The 19,856-nt window shown below is 41.2% G+C and overlaps 1 protein-coding gene across 4 annotated transcripts in view; it reads left to right on the top strand.

Moving 5' to 3' along the window:
• RC3H1 (ring finger and CCCH-type domains 1) overlaps positions 1-19,856 on the top strand; it is a 446,950-nt gene that overhangs the window by 420,788 nt on the left and 6,306 nt on the right. For 3 of the 4 annotated variants that reach the window (XM_033915444.1, XM_033915446.1, XM_033915443.1), the window contains one exon: positions 11,521-11,633. The exons of the other annotated variant lie outside the window; for it this stretch is intronic. In XM_033915444.1, coding sequence (XP_033771335.1) covers positions 11,521-11,633 — 113 coding nt within the window. The remainder of the gene's footprint in view (positions 1-11,520; positions 11,634-19,856) is intronic. 4 annotated transcript variants of the gene reach the window in all.

Raw genomic sequence — 19,856 nt, 5'->3', positions numbered from 1 at the left:
TGACCAAAATGCTGGAATCCATCATAGCCACCCAACTCTCATCCTATCTTGAGAGATTCTCCATTCTCCTACCCTACCAACATGGATTCAGACCCAACTACAGCACTGAATCTCTTTTAGCCTCTTTAATTTCAAAGGTCCAACAACTTCACTCCTGCAACAAGTTCACTGTCCTTCTTCAATTCGACCTCTCTGCAGTTTTCGACATTGCCACCATGACATACTAATCCTCCAACTTTCCGAAATTGGCATAAATTCCACAGTCTTAGATTGGTTCTCAAAATTCTTGCGTTCCCGCTCCTACTTCGTTAACATGAATGGTACCTCATCCTCCCCTTGGAAACCGTTCTGCGGAGTCCCCCAGGGTTCACCTCTATCCCCGATTCTTTTCAATGTTTATATGTCCTCCCTGAAACTCCTCCAACTATCCACCTCGGAGACACTATACACCTACGCCGATGACATCCTTGTCTTTCTCGAAACTGACTCTAACCTCGCCAACCTCTCTGATAACATCTCAACTTGCATAACAAATCTCCAATCCTGGGCTCTCACCATTCAAATGAAACTAAATGAGACATAAGAACATAAGAAGTTGCCTCCGCTGAGGCAGACCAAAGGTCCATCTCGCCCAGCGGTCCACTCCCGCGGCAGCCCATCAGGCCTATTGCCTGAGCAGTGGTCCCTGACTATTTCTATAACTACCTCTTGCTCCTATCCCTATAACCTACCTCTACTCCTATCTGTACTCCTCAATCCCTTTGTCCTCTAGGAACCTATCCAAACCTTCTTTGAAGCACTGTAACATGCTCCTGCCTATCACAGTCTCTGGAAGCGTGTTCCATGTATCCACCACCCTCTGGGTAAAAAAGAACTTCTAGCGTTTGTTCTAAACCTGTCCCCTTTCAGTTTCTCCGAGTGCCCCCTTGTACTTGTGGTTCTCCATAATTTGAAAAATCTGTCCCTGTCTACTTTTTCTATGCCCTTCAGGATCTTGAAGGTTTCTATCATGTCTCCTCTAAGTCTCCGCTTCTCCAGGGAGAACAGCCCCAACTTTTTCAGTCTGTCAGTATATGAGAGGTTTTCCATACCCTTTATTATCTTAGTTGCTCTTCTCTATACTCCCTCAAGTACTGCCATGTCCTTCTTGGGGTGCGGTGAATCTTTGTGTTAGTGTTTTATTGATTAATTATTGGATGGGTGGGGGGATAAAATGATTGTTCATATAGGTAGGTAAGTTGAAAGTGCTTTTCTTGATTTATTTAAGTTTATATATTGCACTGTCAATAATTTGAAAATCGATAAAGAATTAAAAAAAAAAAATAGTACATAACTCTGCGAGACCATTAAGAAATGGTCATATGAGGTCATCAATTCAGTAAAGACCACCAGGACACTTAAAATTATTCCAATGGTGAATCAAGATTACAGGCTTTTGTGAGAACCATGGAGGAGTTCTGAGTTACATGACTGTATTATGTTAGCAGGAATGAATATATTATTGGTAAGAGTGAGAGAGGTAAAAAGGAGGTGACCTAGAACATAAGAACATAAGAACATAAGAAATGCCTCTACTGGGTCAGACCTGAGGTCCATCGTGCCCAGCAGTCCGCTCACGCGGTGGCCCAACAGGTATAGGACCTGTGCAGTAATCCTCTATCTATACCCCTCTATTCCCTTTTCCAGGAGAAAGTTGTCCAATTCCCTCTTGAACCCCAGTACCGTACTCTGCCCTATCACGCCCTCTGGAAGCGCATTCCAGGTGTCCACCACACGCTGGGTAAAGAAGAACTTCCTAGCATTCATTCTGAATCTGTCCCCTTTCAACTTTTCTGAATGCCCTCTTGTTCTTTTATTTTTTGAAAGTGTGAAGAATCTGTCCCTCTCTACTCTCTCTATGCCCTTCATGATCTTGTAAGTCTCTATCATATCCCCTCTAAGTCTTCTCTTCTCCAGGGAAAAGAGGCCCAGTTTCTCCAATCTCTCAGCGTATGAAAGGTTTTCCATCCCTTTTATCAGACGTGTCGCTCTCCTCTGAACCCTTTCGAGTATCGCCATATCCTTCCTAAGGTACGGCGACCAATATTGGACGCAGTACTCCAGATGCGGACGCACCATCGCTCGATACAATGGCAAGATAACTTCTTTCGTTCTGGTTGTAATACCCTTTTTGATGATGCCTAGCATTCTATTTGCCTTCTTAGCAGCCGCTGCGCACTGTGCCGACGGCTTCATTGTCAAGTCCACTATCACCCCCAGGTCCCTTTCTTGAGTACTCTCATTTAAAAACATCCCTCCCATCGTATAGTTGTACCTCGGGTTTCTGTTTCCCACATGTAATACTTTACATTTCTCAACATTGAACTTCATCTGCCATCTCGTTGCCCATTCCTCTAGTTTGTTCAAGTCCCTTTGCAGTTTTTCACAGTCTTCTTTAGTCCGAGCTCTACTAAATAGTTTAGTGTCATCTGCAAATTTTATTATCTCACACTTCGTCCCTGTTTCTAGATCATTTATGAATACATTAAATAGCAGCGGCCCTAGTACTGAGCCCTGTGGGACCCCACTCGTGACCTTTTTCCAATCCGAGTAGTGGCCCTTCACTCCCACCCTCTGTCTCCTACCCGCCAACCAGCTTCTGATCCATTTATGTACATCTCCTTCCACCCCATGGTTCTTCAGTTTCCGGAGTAGGCGTTCATGGGGCACCTTGTCAAAGGCTTTTTGGAAATCAAGATATATGATGTCTATGGGGTCTCCGTTGTCCATCCGTTTGTTAATTCCTTCGAAGAAGTGCAATAAGTTAGTTAGGCATGATCTTCCCTTGCAGAACCCGTGTTGGCTGGTCATCAGCAATTCGTTTTTTTCAAAATGTTCATCAATTTTTTCTTTTATCAGTGTTTCTGCCATTTTCCCCGGTACCGAGGTCAGACTCACCGGTCTGTAATTTCCTGGGTCACCTTTTGATCCCTTTTTAAAGATGGGCGTAACATTGGCTATCTTCCAGTCCTCCGGGATCACGCCTGTTTTCAGGGATAGATTGCAAATTTGCTGCAGTAGTTCTGCTATCTCCTCTTTTAATTCCTTCAGAACCCTTGGATGGATTCCGTCCGGACCCGGGGATTTGTCTGTTTTTAATTTATCTATCTGCCTGTGTACATCTTCAAGGCTCACTTCCATGGTTGTTAATTTTTCTGCCTGATTTCCATTGAAGAATTGTTCAGGTTCCGGAATGTTGGATGTGTCTTCGTTTGTAAATACAGATGAAAAGAACGCGTTAAGTCTTTCTGCCACTTCTTTCTCCTCCTTCACCACTCCCTTCTTGTCACCATCGTCCAGCGGTCCCACATCCTCCCTAGCCGGTTGCTTCCCTTTAACATATCTAAAGAACGGTTTGAAATTTTTTGCTTCCCTGGCTAGCCTCTCTTCATACTCTCTTTTGGCTTTTCGAACCACTCGGTGACATTCTTTTTGATACTTCCTGTTCTCATTCCAGTTCCCCTCAGTTTTGTCCTTTTTCCATTTCCTGAATGAATTTTTCTTATTGCCTATCGCTTCCTTCACTGTTTTGGTTATCCACGCCGCGTCCTTTATTCGACTCTTTTTGCACCCCTTTCTGAATCTGGGGATATATAGATTTTGCGCCTCGCTCACCGTGTTCTTGAGAAAAGACCAGGCAAGTTCTACCTTTTGCCATTTTTTTGAAGTGTTCCTAAGTTTCTTCCTTACCATTTCCCTCATTGCTTCGTAGTTTCCTTTCCTGAAGTTTAAAGTTGTCGCTATGGTTCTCTTTCCTTTCGGTATTCCTACCTCAACCTTGAACTTGATCACATTATGATCGCTGTTTCCCAACGGTCCCACTACCTCTACTTCTTTAGCAGGTCCCCTTAGCCCATTTAGAAATAGTCTAGAGGTCATAACATGTAACTTGTTAGACAAAAACTCAGCATACTGCAGAGAAATGCAACAAAAACTCAGCATACTGCAGAGAAGTGTAACAAGTAGAACAGTAAAGCACAGTTACTTACCGTAACAGGTGTTATTCAGGGACAGCAGGCAGATATTCTCACTGATGGGTGACAGTACTGATGGAGCCCCAGTATGGACACTTCACGAATTTGAAAAAAGTTCTTGACGCCCGCACCGTGCATGCGCGAGTGCCTTCCCGCCCGACATAGGCGCGCAGTCCTTCAGTTAAGATAAGCCAGCTAAGAAGCCAACTCAGGGAGGTGGGAGGATTGTGAGAATATCTGCCTGCTGTCCCTGGATAACACCTGCCACGGTAAGTAACTGTGCTTTATCTCAGGACAAGCAGGCAGCCTATTCTCACTGATGGGTGACCTCCAAGCTAACAGAGATGGGATGGTGGGAGAGTTGGCCCAAGAAATACAATGGGAAAACAAAATGGCCGAAGCGCCCATCCTGTCTGGAGAAAAAAACAGACAACAGAGAGAAGTGAAGGAACAATATGAGAACATTGTGACAGCTGTACAGAGTTCCTCAGAAATATAACTAGAAGGAAAATAACAAAAGCTGCCAGAACTCGAACTTAGGGACTGGGACACGATATCCCTGTGCCAGGCCAGTCTGAAGAAAGAAGAACAAGAGGGAGGCAATCAGCCAAGTGAAAATCATTCCCCTGAATATAGGATATCCAAACTGAGTTGAATCAAAAGAAAAGGTTGGGATAAAATCACTGCGGCTCCGACCTGCGTAACAAGGAGGACAAAAAAACCACTTATAGGACAAAACATATAAAGCCAGGATCCTCGTAGGAAAAACGAGGTGCAGGAAACAACACAGACAGAAGAACTGACTGAGCTAAATGTAAAAAGTAGAAGATACTGTGGACATGAACACAGAATCACCTTGGCTTGATGAAAGACTGATAATAATGAAACTGCTAGCAGGGCAGGAACGCACCAATCCCCCCTGGAGGAGGTGAGAGACATAAGAAAAAAACATTTTATAGGTAATAAATGCAAGTGGAGCTGACGCCACTGTTACAAATGATAGCATCAACAACCAGGAAAAAAACCACAGAAATAGTCCATACGACAGAAGAAGGAATGAAGTGTGGTTACACACATGAAAAAACTCCTGTCATGAGCCTAGGAACCAGAGAAGGACTCGGAAATAGGGTGCCCTCGACAGAACAAGGGAAAAAAATGCAATAGCATTAAAAAGAAGTCTGAGAAAGCACAGTTACTTACCGTAACAGTTGTTATCCAGGGACAGCAGGCAGCTATTCTCAAATATGGGTGATGTCACCCACGGACATCATCCACGGAGCCCAGATGCACACAGCCTCGCAAGCAGACTTGCTTGTAGAAACATAGAAGTTTCAAGTCAGGCACACCGCGCATGCGCAAGTGCCTTCTTGCCCAGCGCAGGGCGAATCTCCTCAGTTCAGATAGCTAGCAGAGAAGCCAACCAGGGGAGGTAGGTGGGTTGTGAGAATAGCTGCCTGCTGTCCCTGGATAAAAACTGTTAAGGTAAGTAACAATGCTTTATCCCAGGAAAAACAGGCAGCCTATTTTCACATATGGGTGACCTCCAAGCTAACCAGAATGGGATGATGGGAGCGTTGGCAACTTAGGAGAATAAATTTTGTAATACTCTCTGGCCAAAATGGCCATCCCATCTGGAGAAAACATCCAGACAATAGTGAGAAGTGAAAGTATGAACCGAGGACCAGATAGCAGCTTTGCAAATTTCTTCAATAGGCGTGGATCTGAGGAAAGCCACTGAAGCTGCTATAGCTTGGACTTTGTGGGCTTTAACTTGACTCTGTAGTTGTAATCCAGCCTGGGCATAGCAGAAAAAGATACCAGCAGCCATCCAGTTGGAGATGGTACGCTTAGAGATTGGATGTCCCAACTTGTTTGGATCGAAGGAGACAAAAAGTTGAGGATCAGTTCTGTGTGGTTTGGTGCATTCCAAGTAGAAGGCCAAAGCATGCTTGCAGAGAGTATGAAGAGCTGATTCTCCAGGATGAGAATGAGGTCTTGGAAAAAAAACTGGAAGTACAATAGATTGGTTGAGATGAAATTCTGAAACCACTTTAGGTAAGAATTTAGGATGAGTACAGAGGACCAAAACAAAACTACTTTGGCTTGGCCCGAAATTGGATCAGCTACCCTCCCTCATCCCACTCTCCTCTGGCACCAATCTGCAGCTTGAGCACTCTAGCAAAGTTCTGGGAATCATCATTGACTCTACATTGTCCTTTAACGACCACATCAACTCCCTAGTAAAAAAAATGCTTTTTCAATCTTCATATGCTAAGGAAAGTCAGATCCTGCTTCCACCAACAACATTTCGCTGTCCTTGTCCAATCCATCATTCTTTCCAGACTTGATTACTGCAACTCCATCTACCTAAGCCTAACAAAGAAAAGTCTTATTAGACTTCAGCGGATTCAGAACACCGCAGCTAAACTAATCTTCGCAAAAGGCAAATTCGACCACGTCTCCCCGCTTCTGTCTAAGCTTCACTGGCTCCCAGTCTTCTTCAGGGTTCGCTACAAATGCGCCTGTCTTACCTTCAAATCTCTTCACGGCATCCTTCCTCCCCTCTTTCCTCTATCTTGGCTCTCGAGTACTCACTCTACCAGATCCACTCAGAAATTCAAACTATCCTTCCCTTCTCTAAATGGCATTTCCCATACAGGAAAACTTGGAACATCCCTCCTCTTCAGGATCACCGAGCTGTGGAACAGCTTTACTGCCCATCTTCGGAGTTCGACCTCCCTCCAACACTTCAGAAAACATCTGAAAACCTGGCTTTTCTCCAAAATGTAACTACCCCCTCCCTCCCCCACTCTCCTTCCTGTTTACCAAGCCCTCCTTCCTTCCATTGGAGTTCCTTTCTTTGTTTTTAATTCCTGTAAACCGTGTCGAGCTCCACTTCCGTGGAGATGACGCGGTATATAAACTTAAGGTTTAGTTTAGTTTAGTTTACATTACATTAGAGACTTCTATTCCGCCTGTACCTTGCAGTTCTAAGCGGATTACAATTGAAAGATGGCTGGACATTTCCAGGAAGTTACAAATTTTAGGGAAAGATACATAGAGAGGCTAGGATAAGAGATAGGGTTAGATACATAGTGGAGACTAAGAGGGTAAATATAAGGAAGGGGGTGTATCATAGGTGTAACGCTGTGCTCACCAGTACTCTGTTGCTGGCCAACTTCTACAGCCCTGGAACTTCCTGCACACCAGCATCTCCTCTTGCGCTCTGGAGCCTCCCTCCCAGTGACGAGTTATCCGCAGCTTTTCTCTCTCCCTGCGGGCTCATCGGCTGCTCAGCACTCATCTCCATGCCTGGGTCTTTCCCCCGGGCTCAGCGTAACATCAAGCGTGGGTAGGGCCACCTCCATGGCAAAACCCATTCTATGTGGACCACAAAGCGCTCAATGGAGGAAAGGGGAATTGGAGAGGACTCAGAAGGGTAAGTCCTGACTTTCCCCTTCCTCTTACCCAGCGTGACGGCAATTTCTAAAGCATTACGCTTTGAAGAAAAGTTCAAAACTCGGAGTCCCACAGCGTGTAATCAGCTAAGACCCCATATTAGATTTTCTCCTCAGGATGGTTTCTATGGTCATCCTTCTCCCCATGATCCAGGAAAACAACTGGTTTTGCCCTTTGGACTAAAAAAATGCCTACGCCTACTCCTACATGCAGATACTCACTGGAAGTATCTAAGATTCTTAGTAGGGAAGCACCTCTACTAGTATCGTGTTCTGTCGTTTGACCTTGCTTCAGCATTCAGGGTTTTCACAAAATTTCTAGCAGTAATTTCTTCATCTCTATGCAGGCTGAGAATGCATATGTTTCCTTACCTGGATGATTGACTGGTCAAGAGCACATGAAGGGAAGGTGCTCAAAAATCAATACAGAGAACTATCTGGATGTTTGAGCTTCTATTTATTTATTTAGATTTTTATCCCGTCCTTCCAGTAGCTCAGAATGGTCTACAAGTGAACATATACAATGGAGTTATTAACTTCCCAAAGTCACATCTCAAACCATTCAGCAATTGGAATACACTTCCCCCTCCCCATTCGCGGTTTCCCTACTCACAATTTCACATAATCACGATTTTTTTATGGGGGGAGGGAAAAGAAACCCCATATTTTTGTCTTCCTCCCGGCATCCTGGCCTTACCTGGTGGTCTAGCTGGTTTTCGGGGCAGGAGCGATCTTCCTACACTCCTGCCCCGTGCAGATAGCCATTAGGAAATGGATGCAGGATTCCAGGTGGGGGCGAACCATCGCCCGGTATAACGGCATGGTAACCTTTTCAGATTTGTTGCGATTCCCTTCTTAATCATTCCTAGCATTCTATTTGCCCTTTTCACCGCCGCCATGCATTGCGCAGACGATTTCATTGATTTATCTACAAGTACTCCCAAGTCTCTTTCCTGGGGGCTTTCTCCGAGTATAGCACCGGACATCCTGTATTTGTGCATATGATTTTTGTTACCAACATGCATTACCTTGCACTTATCCATGTTGAACCTCATTTGCCATTTTGTGGTCCATTCCTCGAGCATATTTATGTCTCTTTGTAGGTCTTCACAATCCTTCTGTGTCCTCACTGCTCTGAATAACTTTGTATTGTCTGCAAATTTAATCACCTCACTCATCGTGCCAGTTTGTAGGTCGTTTATAAATATGTTGAAGAGCACAGGCTCGAGCACCAAACCCTGCGGCACTCCACTCGTGACGCTTTGCCAGTCCAATTATTGTCCATTCACCCCCACTCTGTTTCCTATCTGCCAACCAGTTTTTAATCCACGTGAGTATATCACCCTCGATTCCATGGCTCGCAATTTTTCGAAATAGACGTTCATGCGGAACCTTGCCGAACGCCTTCTGAAAATCTAGATATACGATGTCGACTGGGTCACCCTTGTCTATCTGCCCATTTACTCCTTCTAAGAAGTGCAGTATGTTTTGTCAAGCAAGATTTTCTTGCATGCTAGATGGTCCTCATCAGTTTGTGTCCGTCAAGGTGATTGATGATGCGGTCCTTTATCAGCTCCTCTACTATCTTTCCCGGTACCAAAGTCAGACTCACTGGTCTGTGGTTTCCCGGATCTCCCTTCGAACCTTTCTTGAAGAGCGGCATAACATTCACCATTTTCCAGTCTTCCGGAATCTTTCCTGATTTGATCGACAGATTGGCCATTAGTTGGAGCAGTTTAGCTATAACCCCTTTTAGTTCCTTGATTACCCTCGGGTGGATGCCATCCGGTCCTGGGGATTTGTCATTTTTAAGTCTATCAATCTGTCTGCATACCTCTTCTAGACTGACCGTTGTCCCTGTCAGTTTCCCGTCTTCATTTCCTCTTTATAGCCTGTCAGCTTCCAGTATATTGAAGTATATTGAATATATATATCCTCTTCGGTAAATACAGACGCAAAAAATGTGTTCAGTTTGTTGCCGATGGCTTTGTCTTCATTTAGTATTCTCTTTATTCCCTGGTCATCTAACGGCCCCACCGCTTAAAGTTCTTTGCCTCCTTGGCTATTTTTTCCTTGTAGTCTCTTTTGGCCCCTGTTACCGCCTTATGGCACTTGCTTTGATGTTGTTTGTGCTTTTTCCAGTTTTCGTCTGTTTTTGTCCTTTTCCATTCTTTAAACAAAGTCTTCTTGTCTCTGATCGCTTCCTTCACTGTTACAGTGAGCCACGTCAGTTCCTTGTTCTTCTTCCTCTTGGAACCCTTGTTGATATGCGGTATATATAAATTTTGCACCTTTGTGACTGTGTCCTTTGTGACTGCTCTAGCATATTTACAGTGCTTATCCTGTTCCTAATCTTCTTCCTCACCATGACTCTCATCCCTTCGTAGTTCCCTTTTTGGAAGTTCAGTGCCATGGATCAATTTTTTGTTCCTGTGTCTAGGTTGAAGTGGATCATGTTGTGATCACTGTTTCCCAGCATCCCTTCTACTTCTATACCTTGTGCCGGTCCTCATAGTCCATTTAGAATTAAGTCTGGAATTGCATTTCCTCTCGTATTTTCCATGACAATTTGTTCCATGGAGATTGGATTGTTTTCCAACCCTCATCACACAAAATGAGGTGTCTCTCCTGCACCCAACCTCCAGAACCTGGCCCTCATGGTCTGGATGTTGAGAGCATAGAGTTTAGATCCTTAGATCTGTCTGAGGGTGTTTCCAAAACCTTGCTGACTTCCAGGAAAGATTCCACTAAGAGGTGTTACACTTTCAAATGGAAGAGGTTTGCCATCTAGTGTGAAGGCAAAGCCCATATCAACTTATTAGTCCTACACAAAAGCTGCTTCTACACCTTTCGGAGGCTGGTCTCAAAACCAACTCTGTATGAGTTCACCATAAAGGATGTAACCCCATCTCTGTATAGCCTCTAATTGTTCCCTTCATGAGAATTTTGATGTTGACAAAGTCTCCTTCCAAACTTACTACTGTATCATGGGATCTCAACGTCATTCTTGCCTAGCTGATGAAAGCTCCCTTTAGGCCTCTAAACTACTGTCATCTGAAATATCTGAACTGGAAGGTCTTGTTTTTGATGTCAGTCACTTAAGCTTGCAGAGTCAGTGAGTACCAAGCCCTAGTAGTCTATCCACCTTTCATATGATTTCATCACAACAGGGTAGTTTTATGCACTCATCCAAAATTCCTTCCTAATATGGTGTCAGAGTTCCATCTTAACCAGTTAGTCATTCTTCTAGCATTCTTTCTCAAGCCACATGCCCATCCTGGCGAAAGTACACTGCACACCTTGGACTACAGGCAAGCCTTGGCCTTCTATCTGGAGCAGACTAAAGCCCATAGACAGTCCACCTGGCTTTTTGTTTCTTTTGAGCCCAACAGGATGGGAATCAGTAAGCACAGTTTGTCTTATGCACAGGCTGAGCTGACTCTGAAGGGTCATATCATAGCCACTTGAGGTCAGCCTCTATTAAGGAGATATGCAAAGCTGCAACATGGTCTTCAGTCCACACATTCACAACTTGCTACTACCTACAACAGAATTCCCAATGGAGCAGTCAAGTTTGGTCAGACAGTCCTGCAAAATTTGTTTGGTGTCTAGAATCCCACTTCACCTCCTAGACCTATTTTTGTTCTGTTCCAGGCTGTACTTCCACAACCAGTGTGTATATAGATTGAGGATGATTGGGTTTCATCTGGTCTTGCCATTGCAAGACTGTTGTCCTAATGTTTGTTGGCGAGCCTGTTAGCTAGGGATTCCCATGTGTAGAGAAAATATTTGATAAATTAGTCTCTTAATGATCCTTCTGTTTTAAATGTACTCCATATCATGAGATTTCTTGTTAGGCTTTGTTTTCTCTCATCCTAGTATAGTTTTCTTTTAACAGTACTGCTGTTTTTTAGTGAGCAAGCACATTTATTTTCTTGAATTTAAAATAAATCTGTAAACATAAACCATTGTATACTTGGTAATTCTTAACTTTTTGAGGAAAGGGGGTTATGACGGCTGAAGTTAGTGAATGCTTTTATCTTTCACAGGAGAGTCAGTCCCAAGACATGAAAAGTAAAGTGAACATTAGTAAACAGGCAGAGAATGGACAGCTAGAAGCACAGAGCAATATTCCTCCTGAGGACCTCACACTAACTTTCAGGTATCTCTGTCATTTCTCATTGCTGATATCTTATTTAAAGAGTAAAATCAGATTGCTTTAAGACAATAGTTCACAACCTTTTTTGCCTTAAGAACACACCAGATGCACAATGCTTACATGCATAATGCATTGTCATGGCATTATGTGTAATCTTGTACTTTGCATCCTCAGAATCCCCCTTCCCCCTGCAACAGTGGTGGCAAGCAAAACTAGGATATTTCCCCATACAACCCACAAAATAAATTGGTTTTAGTTCATGCCTTTTCAAGATTAGCTCAAGGTGGGTTACCTCGGGTACTTATGGTTCTGATTCTGATTTTATTTCAGTAATGCCACTACAAATTCCCTCATCTTACCAGGTACATTATGAAATAACCTAAACAAAACAGCAAAGGGGTCCAACAACCCAGTAAATAAAATAAGTTGTTTTTCTTACAAATAAAACCGAAAATAGCATAAATTAACAAATTAATCAAAACAAATATAGCCAATGATATAATGCATCACTGCAAGGTGCAACCTCACTTTGAGTATTGCATTCAATTCTGGTTGTAGTGTCTCAAAAAAAGATATAGTAGAATTAGAAAGGGTTCAAAGAAGAACAACTGAAATGATAAAGGGGATAGAACTCCTCTCAAATAAAAAGGCTAAAATTATATGAAAACCTAATAAAAAAATTTTGAACTAAAAAAGAAAAAAGGCTAAAGAGGATAGGGCTCTTCAACTTGGAAAAGAGAGAGCTGAGGGAGGATATGATTGAGGTCTGTAAAATCCTAAGTGGTGTAGAACAAGTAAAAATTAATCAATATTTTTTTACTGTTTCAAAAATTACAAACACTAGGGGATAGTTGATGAAGTTACCTGGAAATACTTTTAAAACAAATAGGAGGAAAACATTTTTTACTCAAAGAAGCTCTGGAATTCATTACCAAAGGATATGGAAACAGCAGTTAGTGTATGTGGATTTAAGAGCTTTGGACGAGTTCCTGGAAGAAAGGTCCATAGTCTGCTATAGAGATAGACTTAAGGGAAGCTACTGCTTGCCCTTGGATCAATAGCATGTAATGTTGCTACTATTTGGGTCAGGGTGGATTTAATTTAAATCACTAGTCAGAAATACTTTATTTAAATCGTGGGTTTCTACATAAAGACTCATTCTTGATGGTATAATCTTAATATTTACAACCAGATGAAGGTTTTATTTTATTGAAAAAATAACTTTTCAGATTAGGTTTACAGTTATCTAAAAAAATTATACTGATTTGGTTATACTATTTAGAAATATATAGATAGATCACCTCGCAATAATTTCATAATTATTTATCTCCAGTTTAATAGGTTAATCATTCATATTTTGACAACTTTTCTACTGTACTTTATTGAGAGAAAAAAAATAATTACCTCCAAGTGACAACCAGTGTAACTTAACAAACAGTGGGGTGATTCTTTTGAATTTGGGGCCTTATAAATCAGATGGGCAGCACCAGTCAAAGAAGTTTGAAGAAGTTTCTTGCAAACTATGCCGTGGCATCCCATATATATGACATTAAGTAGAATGTGCTAATACTAATATTTGTACCATTAAACAAAATATTTTAGTCTCAGAGTCTAGCTCTCTGGAGTGTCAACACCTTAAATATCTTGGTGGCCACTGACAGTGTTTAAAGCTCAAAAGTAAGATGTTTATCCATAGTTACCCTCAAAATCTTCAAATGCTATTCAAGAGGATAATTTATATTGTGTGTTTAATTCTTGTTGTAAAATTGGGGTTAAATGAAGAGCTAATTACCAAAATTTTTGTTTTATCACTATTGACCTTTTAATCTGGATTGAAAAATACAAGATTCCAATGTGTCTAATACCTGTTTGATTTTACCAATAATATATTGAAGATCATCTTTAAATGGGTTGTGTGTGTATATTGTGACCAGGTGTGGCCACACTGGAAGGGTCCAGGGACCAGATCCCAAGTCACACAACCCCGACTGAGCGAAGACGAGGGAGTTGGTAGTATGGGTTACTGCAAAAAGGTTTAAGAAAACCAACTCAAAATTCAGATAAACTGCAAAATCTTGGTTTTTATTTGGTCCATCACTCTAGTTTGTGAAAAAAAGGTTCAAGAAAAATCATTTAGTAAGCAGTCAGAACAAAAACACAGGGACTTTCCCCATAGGTAATAAATGCACATCACTATAAATCACAGTCTGAACTTTTCAGCAAATTTTAAATACCACAAAAATATTCTTCTTTTATCTCTGAATCCTTCATGTAGGCTTCAGTCTTGCCTTAGTTAGCTATACCAGACCAGCACCACTACTCAGTACTTTGCAAACATGATTAGTCAATTCCCCAGTCTTCCAACACTGTTTTTAAATTCACAGTCTCTGCAATATCACCACTGGAAAATTTTCCTTAGGTTTGCCTTTTCTGCCACAACCCAAAGCATTGGCTCTATCTACCCAAATGATCAGCTTTAAATCAGATCCCTCTCAAAATATCCCAACTGGATTTTACTTTTCTCTACAGTGCAGTTTCAATTGCAATGAATTTCCCATAACAGGTTTGGCATGCAGGAATTTCTCAAAATAAGACCACAAAAATAATCTTTTCTTTCCTGATAGAAAAATAAGTCTTTACTTCTGGCCTTCCTTTCTTGCAAAGCTGCTTTTCTTAACAAATAGTTTTCCTCAAAAGTTGTTTGCACATTACTTCCAATCTGGTTCCAACATACAGTATTTGTCAGCCACTCACTTTAACTGATTTCAACTCATGTCCATTTCCTCACAGCCTGGAGTCACTGGATAATCACCACCTTCACTACATGCACCAAGGCTCTCTTCCATTTCCACATCTTCTGGACAAACAGACATTGTGTCCCCCAGAGCCACTTGATATATTGCTTTTCATTTCCAAAGCGGATCAATTTTAAAAATTAAAAACAGTAAAATTGTGGGAATTACAAACACAAATACATAGAAAGATGAATCCCATAGACAACTACACCAGGTACAAGAGGGAAAAGGGAAGGGTTACATTGCTAGAAAATAAAAAGGTGGTGGGGAAGGAAAGAACATCCTGCGAGGTTTAAGTTAAGCTTAAGGTCTATGTCTCGTACACATCTTTATAGAGAGAAGTTTTGAGCTTGGATTTAAACTCGGAAAGAGTAAGAGGCAGTGCATTCCATAACATTGGGACTACCACTATAAAAATTGTTTTTCGAGTGGTGTCATAAAATAATTGTCTAATGGAGGGAACTGCAAGAAGAGATTGTTGGGTCGATCGAAGAGGTCTGGAAGTTATATACCGAATTAGGAGTCTATCAATAAATGCAGGCAATTGGTTAGAAAGTACTTTAATGGTTAGAAAGAGTATTTTAAACGTAATTCGGTGGAATATTGGTAACCAGTGTGCCGTTTTCAAAAATGGGGTGATGTGATTGTATTTTTTGGCCTGAAAGATAATTTTTACAGCAGTATTTTGAATAATCTGAAGTCTCCTGATTTTCTTTTGTGTCTTCTACTGACTCTGCTGGACTACCTTCTTCATCTTTCCAATTCTGGACTTCAAACTTTTTCTTTATGTATCCATCTCAGTGCAATCAGTGCTTTTCTTACTGAATTGGATAGTAAACCCATCTCGATGCATCCATTGATCTCCAGATTCATGAAAGACCTTTACCACACCTCCACTCTGACCACTGCCTATGGTATGGGATTTAAATGTGGTTCTTTTTATACTTGTGAAGCCTCCATTTGAACCGCTCTTGTCAGCCTCACAGAAACACCTCACCAGGAAAGTGTCTTTTCTTATTGTACTTACTTCTGCACTTCGAGTCAGTGAATTACAAGCACTGATATCCAGTCCACCCTATACCAGGTTTTATCACAACAAGGTTGTTCTTCTTACTCATTCAAATTTCATCTCAACCAGTCCATTGTTTTACCCGTTTTCTTTCCAAAACTACATGCACATCCTGGAGGGTCAGCTCTCTATACCCTGGTCTACTATTTTGATTAAACCAAATCATATTGGACTACAACTCAACTGTTTATTTCCTTTGACCCTAACAGATTAGGAGTTTCAGTTACCAAGAGGACTGTTTCATGCTTGCTGGCAGACTGCATAAGCTTTGCATATTCTTAGGCTGGGCAGACTAGACGGCAATATCGCTGCTCATAGAGTACAAGCTATGGCAGCTTCTATTGCCCATTTATGCTCCACTCCCATTCCAGACATCTGCAAAGTGATCACTTGGTTCTCAGTCTATACATTTACTTCTCATTACTGCTTAGATCATTATTCTAGATGAGGCAGTCAGTTTTGATCAGGCAGTTCTAAAAAAATGTATTCTCTCTTTAAGAGCCATTTTCCCTCCATCCTCAGGGATTTCACCAGCCTCATGACAGTTATATTCCTAGAGCAGGGGTGTCAAACTCAAATGCACAGTGGGCCAAAATTTAAAACTTGGACAAAGTTGCGGGCCAACCTTGATATTTATTGAAAAAATGTCTACAATTGAGGAAGCCAAAAGTAGAGAACCACAAGACTGTATACCATGCATGTAGTCATGTGGATATGGTGCAATCTTAGTGTTCTGATACTCAAAAATGAAAATAAGAGCGAACAGAACTGTTGTAAGAACAGTATCCAAAGGTACCTTGACTGGTAGACACAAAATGCAAAATACAGTGAAAGCAAAAACATAAAAAATATACTACTTAAGAATTGCTTATTAAAAACTAAAAAAGGCAGCAGCATACAAAATGAAAGAATGCAAGTTAAAGCAAAAAAAATAATAAAACTTTAGTTGCCTTTACCAGGTGAGGACAATCTTCAGCGCTCTAAAAAGAAGGGGGGAGGGGGCACAAAACAAGTGCCGTGGTTGTAACCATGTTTAAGGACAAGATTCAACAATAATACCCCAAAGAATGAACTTCAAATACTTGAAAGACACAATACAAAAAATAGAGTATGCCCTGGGACATCACATGTAATCCAAATCCCCTGGCATCTACACCATAACAATTAAGTAATAATTGTGATAAGGGAGTACCCTCAGAGTGGAATTGAAAGCTCTAAAGAGGCACTCAAAAGAGCCACTCTAATGCTTACAGAGAAGCAGAGCCAGCACACCATCATATGGGTGCTCCCGTGTGCTAATCAGTGCCAGATTAAGTAGTAACTACACAAATTAAATATAGTTATGAATGATGCCAACGAACAATTAAAAGTCAGATGCTATGTGATGCCCCTGGGCCAAACCTGCTGACCCGAAGAAAAAAGAGACTAGAAAACAGTCACAACCCCTCCCCCCCCCAAGTACTTAGCTGGGTAAAAGGTCCAAATAACATCCAGTACCGGAGGAACCCAGAAGGTACTGGAATCAAATCAAAGTCCTTTATCCACACGGTTCAACCCAGCTGGGTTTCAAAGCAAAAGCCTCTCTGCAGATCAAAAAAGGCAAGGCCTTGCCTGCCCCTTTACTTTTTGACCTGCGGATTTCAATTCCACTCTGAGAGTGCTCCCTTATCACAATTATTATTACCACGTAATTGTTATATTGTTATTTTGTAGATACCAGGGGGTTTGGATTACATGTGATGTCAAGTTCAAGTTTCAAGTTTATTAGGTTTTTATATACCGCCTATCAAGATTATCTAAGCGGTTTACAATCAGGAACTCAAGTATGTTCCCTATCTGTCCCGGTGGGCTCACAATCTATCTAACATACCTGAGGCTATGGAGGACTGAGTGACTTGCCCACGGTCACAAGGAGTAGCGCGGGGTTTGAACCCACAACCCCAGGGTGCTGAGGCTGTAACAAACCTTAAGAACAAGGTTCGGCAAAATAAACTAAAAGAGTGTAAACAAAAACATGGCCAAAGAAGCATCGCGGGCACATAATAAACTAAACCCCCCCCAAAAAAAATAATATATATATATATATATAAATAATGAAAAATAAATAATAACAAAACCTTGCATGTGGAAAGGTGTTTTTTTTTTTTATTAAATCTTTATTCATTTTTAAAACTTTCAACAAGTGTAACATAAGATACAATCATTTTATAATTTAACATCACTTAATATACCATCAAAGTTTAACTCAAATATCCCTCCCTCCCTCCCTTATACCCAACAATTGTACTTAAGCATAATAAATCATAAAATGTTTCCTCCCCCCTCCCCACCCTGGACGTGTATGAACAAAGGAAAAAAAAATAATAATATTCATCCTGTTCAATAGTTTGTTAATGGCTCCCAAACGTCCCTAAATTTCTTAAAAAGGTTTAAAAATGCATAAATAAAAAGTCTCTGCTGTAGAACGTGAAAAAAGTGTAGCTGTCCTGCATTAACAAATGTTGCAGTGTGGCAATAGACTATAGAAAACATAAAAACCATCAGCTAATATTTTATATGGGAACTTAAAATAAGTATGTACATGTTAAAAATAAAAAGGAAGAATGAAATAAAGCCCTGGTGGCTCTTACCTAGTAGAGACAATCTGTAACGCTCTGAGCTGAGCAAACCAAAAGTAAAACCAGCTCGAAAAATGCCACCAATTTAAAAAGGGAGGTCAAATGACAAGTGCCATAGTCACAACTGTAATCATAAGCAAAAAGTGGCATGAAAAAAAACGCCCAAAGATCTGAATAAAAAGGTTATACACTAAAGAAATCGATGGTCACATGATGAATTAAAAATAATAAATAAATAAAAGTGAGAGGTCTAAAAACAACTGACACATATTGTGAAGATAATATAGCTGTCCTACATCGACATACCTGGCAGGCCAGCTCTAGTAGACATTTAGTATTTTCTCAAGGGTTAAATATAATTACACTGCAGGTCAGATTTTGGCCCATGGACCTGAGTTTGACACCCCTGTCCTAGAGACATGAGACTGGCAGCTTGGAAGTCCCATATGTGAGAATATACTGCCCGTTTGTCCTTGGAGAAAGCATAGTTACTTACCTGTAACAGCGGTTCTCCAAGGACAGCAGGCGGATATTCTCACAACCCACCTCCCCTAACTGTCTTCTTAGCTTTAGGATGGAACTGAAGGTCCCACGAGCCGACGTCGGGCAGGAAGGCACATACGCATACATGGTATGGATAGTGCTAAAGTTTTAAAGTGACATTAGACTTTGGTACATGTTGATGCCAGGCTCTGTGGACAACATCACCCATATAAGAATATCTGCCTGCTATTCTACGAGAACATCTGCTACAGGTGAGTAACTATTCTTTTTCTTTAGATATCATGGCTTCGGTTCTTCAATACCCTGGCATCTGTCTCCTGACTCAATAGAATACCTGGGTGTCTGTTGAGTTTTGCCTCATTCTGAGAATCTCTGGCTAACCCAATTGTATTTCCCAATTGTGTTTCTTTTCTATAATTATTGCAGTTCTACCCCTGTCCCTTACATATCTTGTTAGTCTTTGTCTGATTCTGTCCATATTTTTAATTTGTAATGTCATGACCCTGTTTTTATCATGTACATCGCTTAGAAGGCTTTATAAGCAATATTATCAAATTTTAAATAAACCTGAAACCCTAAGACACTGTTGCTTTTCCAGTCAAAATTTTGAACATTCCAGGCTGTACTAATACCTTTAGAGGAAAACTATTTGGAACTATTTTATACAATTCTGGAGACCGCACCTTCAAAAAGATATAAAAAGGATTGAGTTGGTCCAGAGGAAGGCTACTAAAATGGTGCATGGTCATCGTCATAAGGCTTATGGGGACAAACTTAAAGATCTCAATATGTATACATTGGAGGAAAGGTGGGAGAGAGGTGATATGATAGAGATGTTTAAATACCTATGTGATGTAAATGCGCATGAGTCGAGTCTCTTTCATTTGAAAGGAAGCTCTGGAATGAGAGGGCATAGGATGAAATTAAGAGGTGATAGCCTCCAGAGTAATCTAAGGAAATACTTTTTTACAGAAAGGGTGGTCGATGCATGGAACAGTCTCACAGAAGAGTTGGAGGAGACAGAGACTGTGTCTGAATTCAAGAAAGCATGGGATAGGCACATGGGATCTCTTAGAGAGAGGAAGAAATAATGGTTACTGTGGATGGGCAGACTGGATGGGCCATTTGGCCTTTATCTGCCATCATGTTTCTGTTTTTTTTTCTCTGTCTTTCCGCTGGTAGGTAGGGTTAACCCATTAGTCTGGACTGATCTGGTATGATTAAAGGAAAGAACATTATC

This window comes from Geotrypetes seraphini, chromosome 12, assembly GCF_902459505.1.
Source record: "Geotrypetes seraphini chromosome 12, aGeoSer1.1, whole genome shotgun sequence".
In the NCBI taxonomy this organism is placed as follows: Eukaryota; Metazoa; Chordata; class Amphibia; order Gymnophiona; family Dermophiidae; genus Geotrypetes; species Geotrypetes seraphini.
The sequence above is the reverse complement of the archived record's forward strand: the minus strand, read 5'-3'. Positions and strand labels throughout refer to the sequence as shown.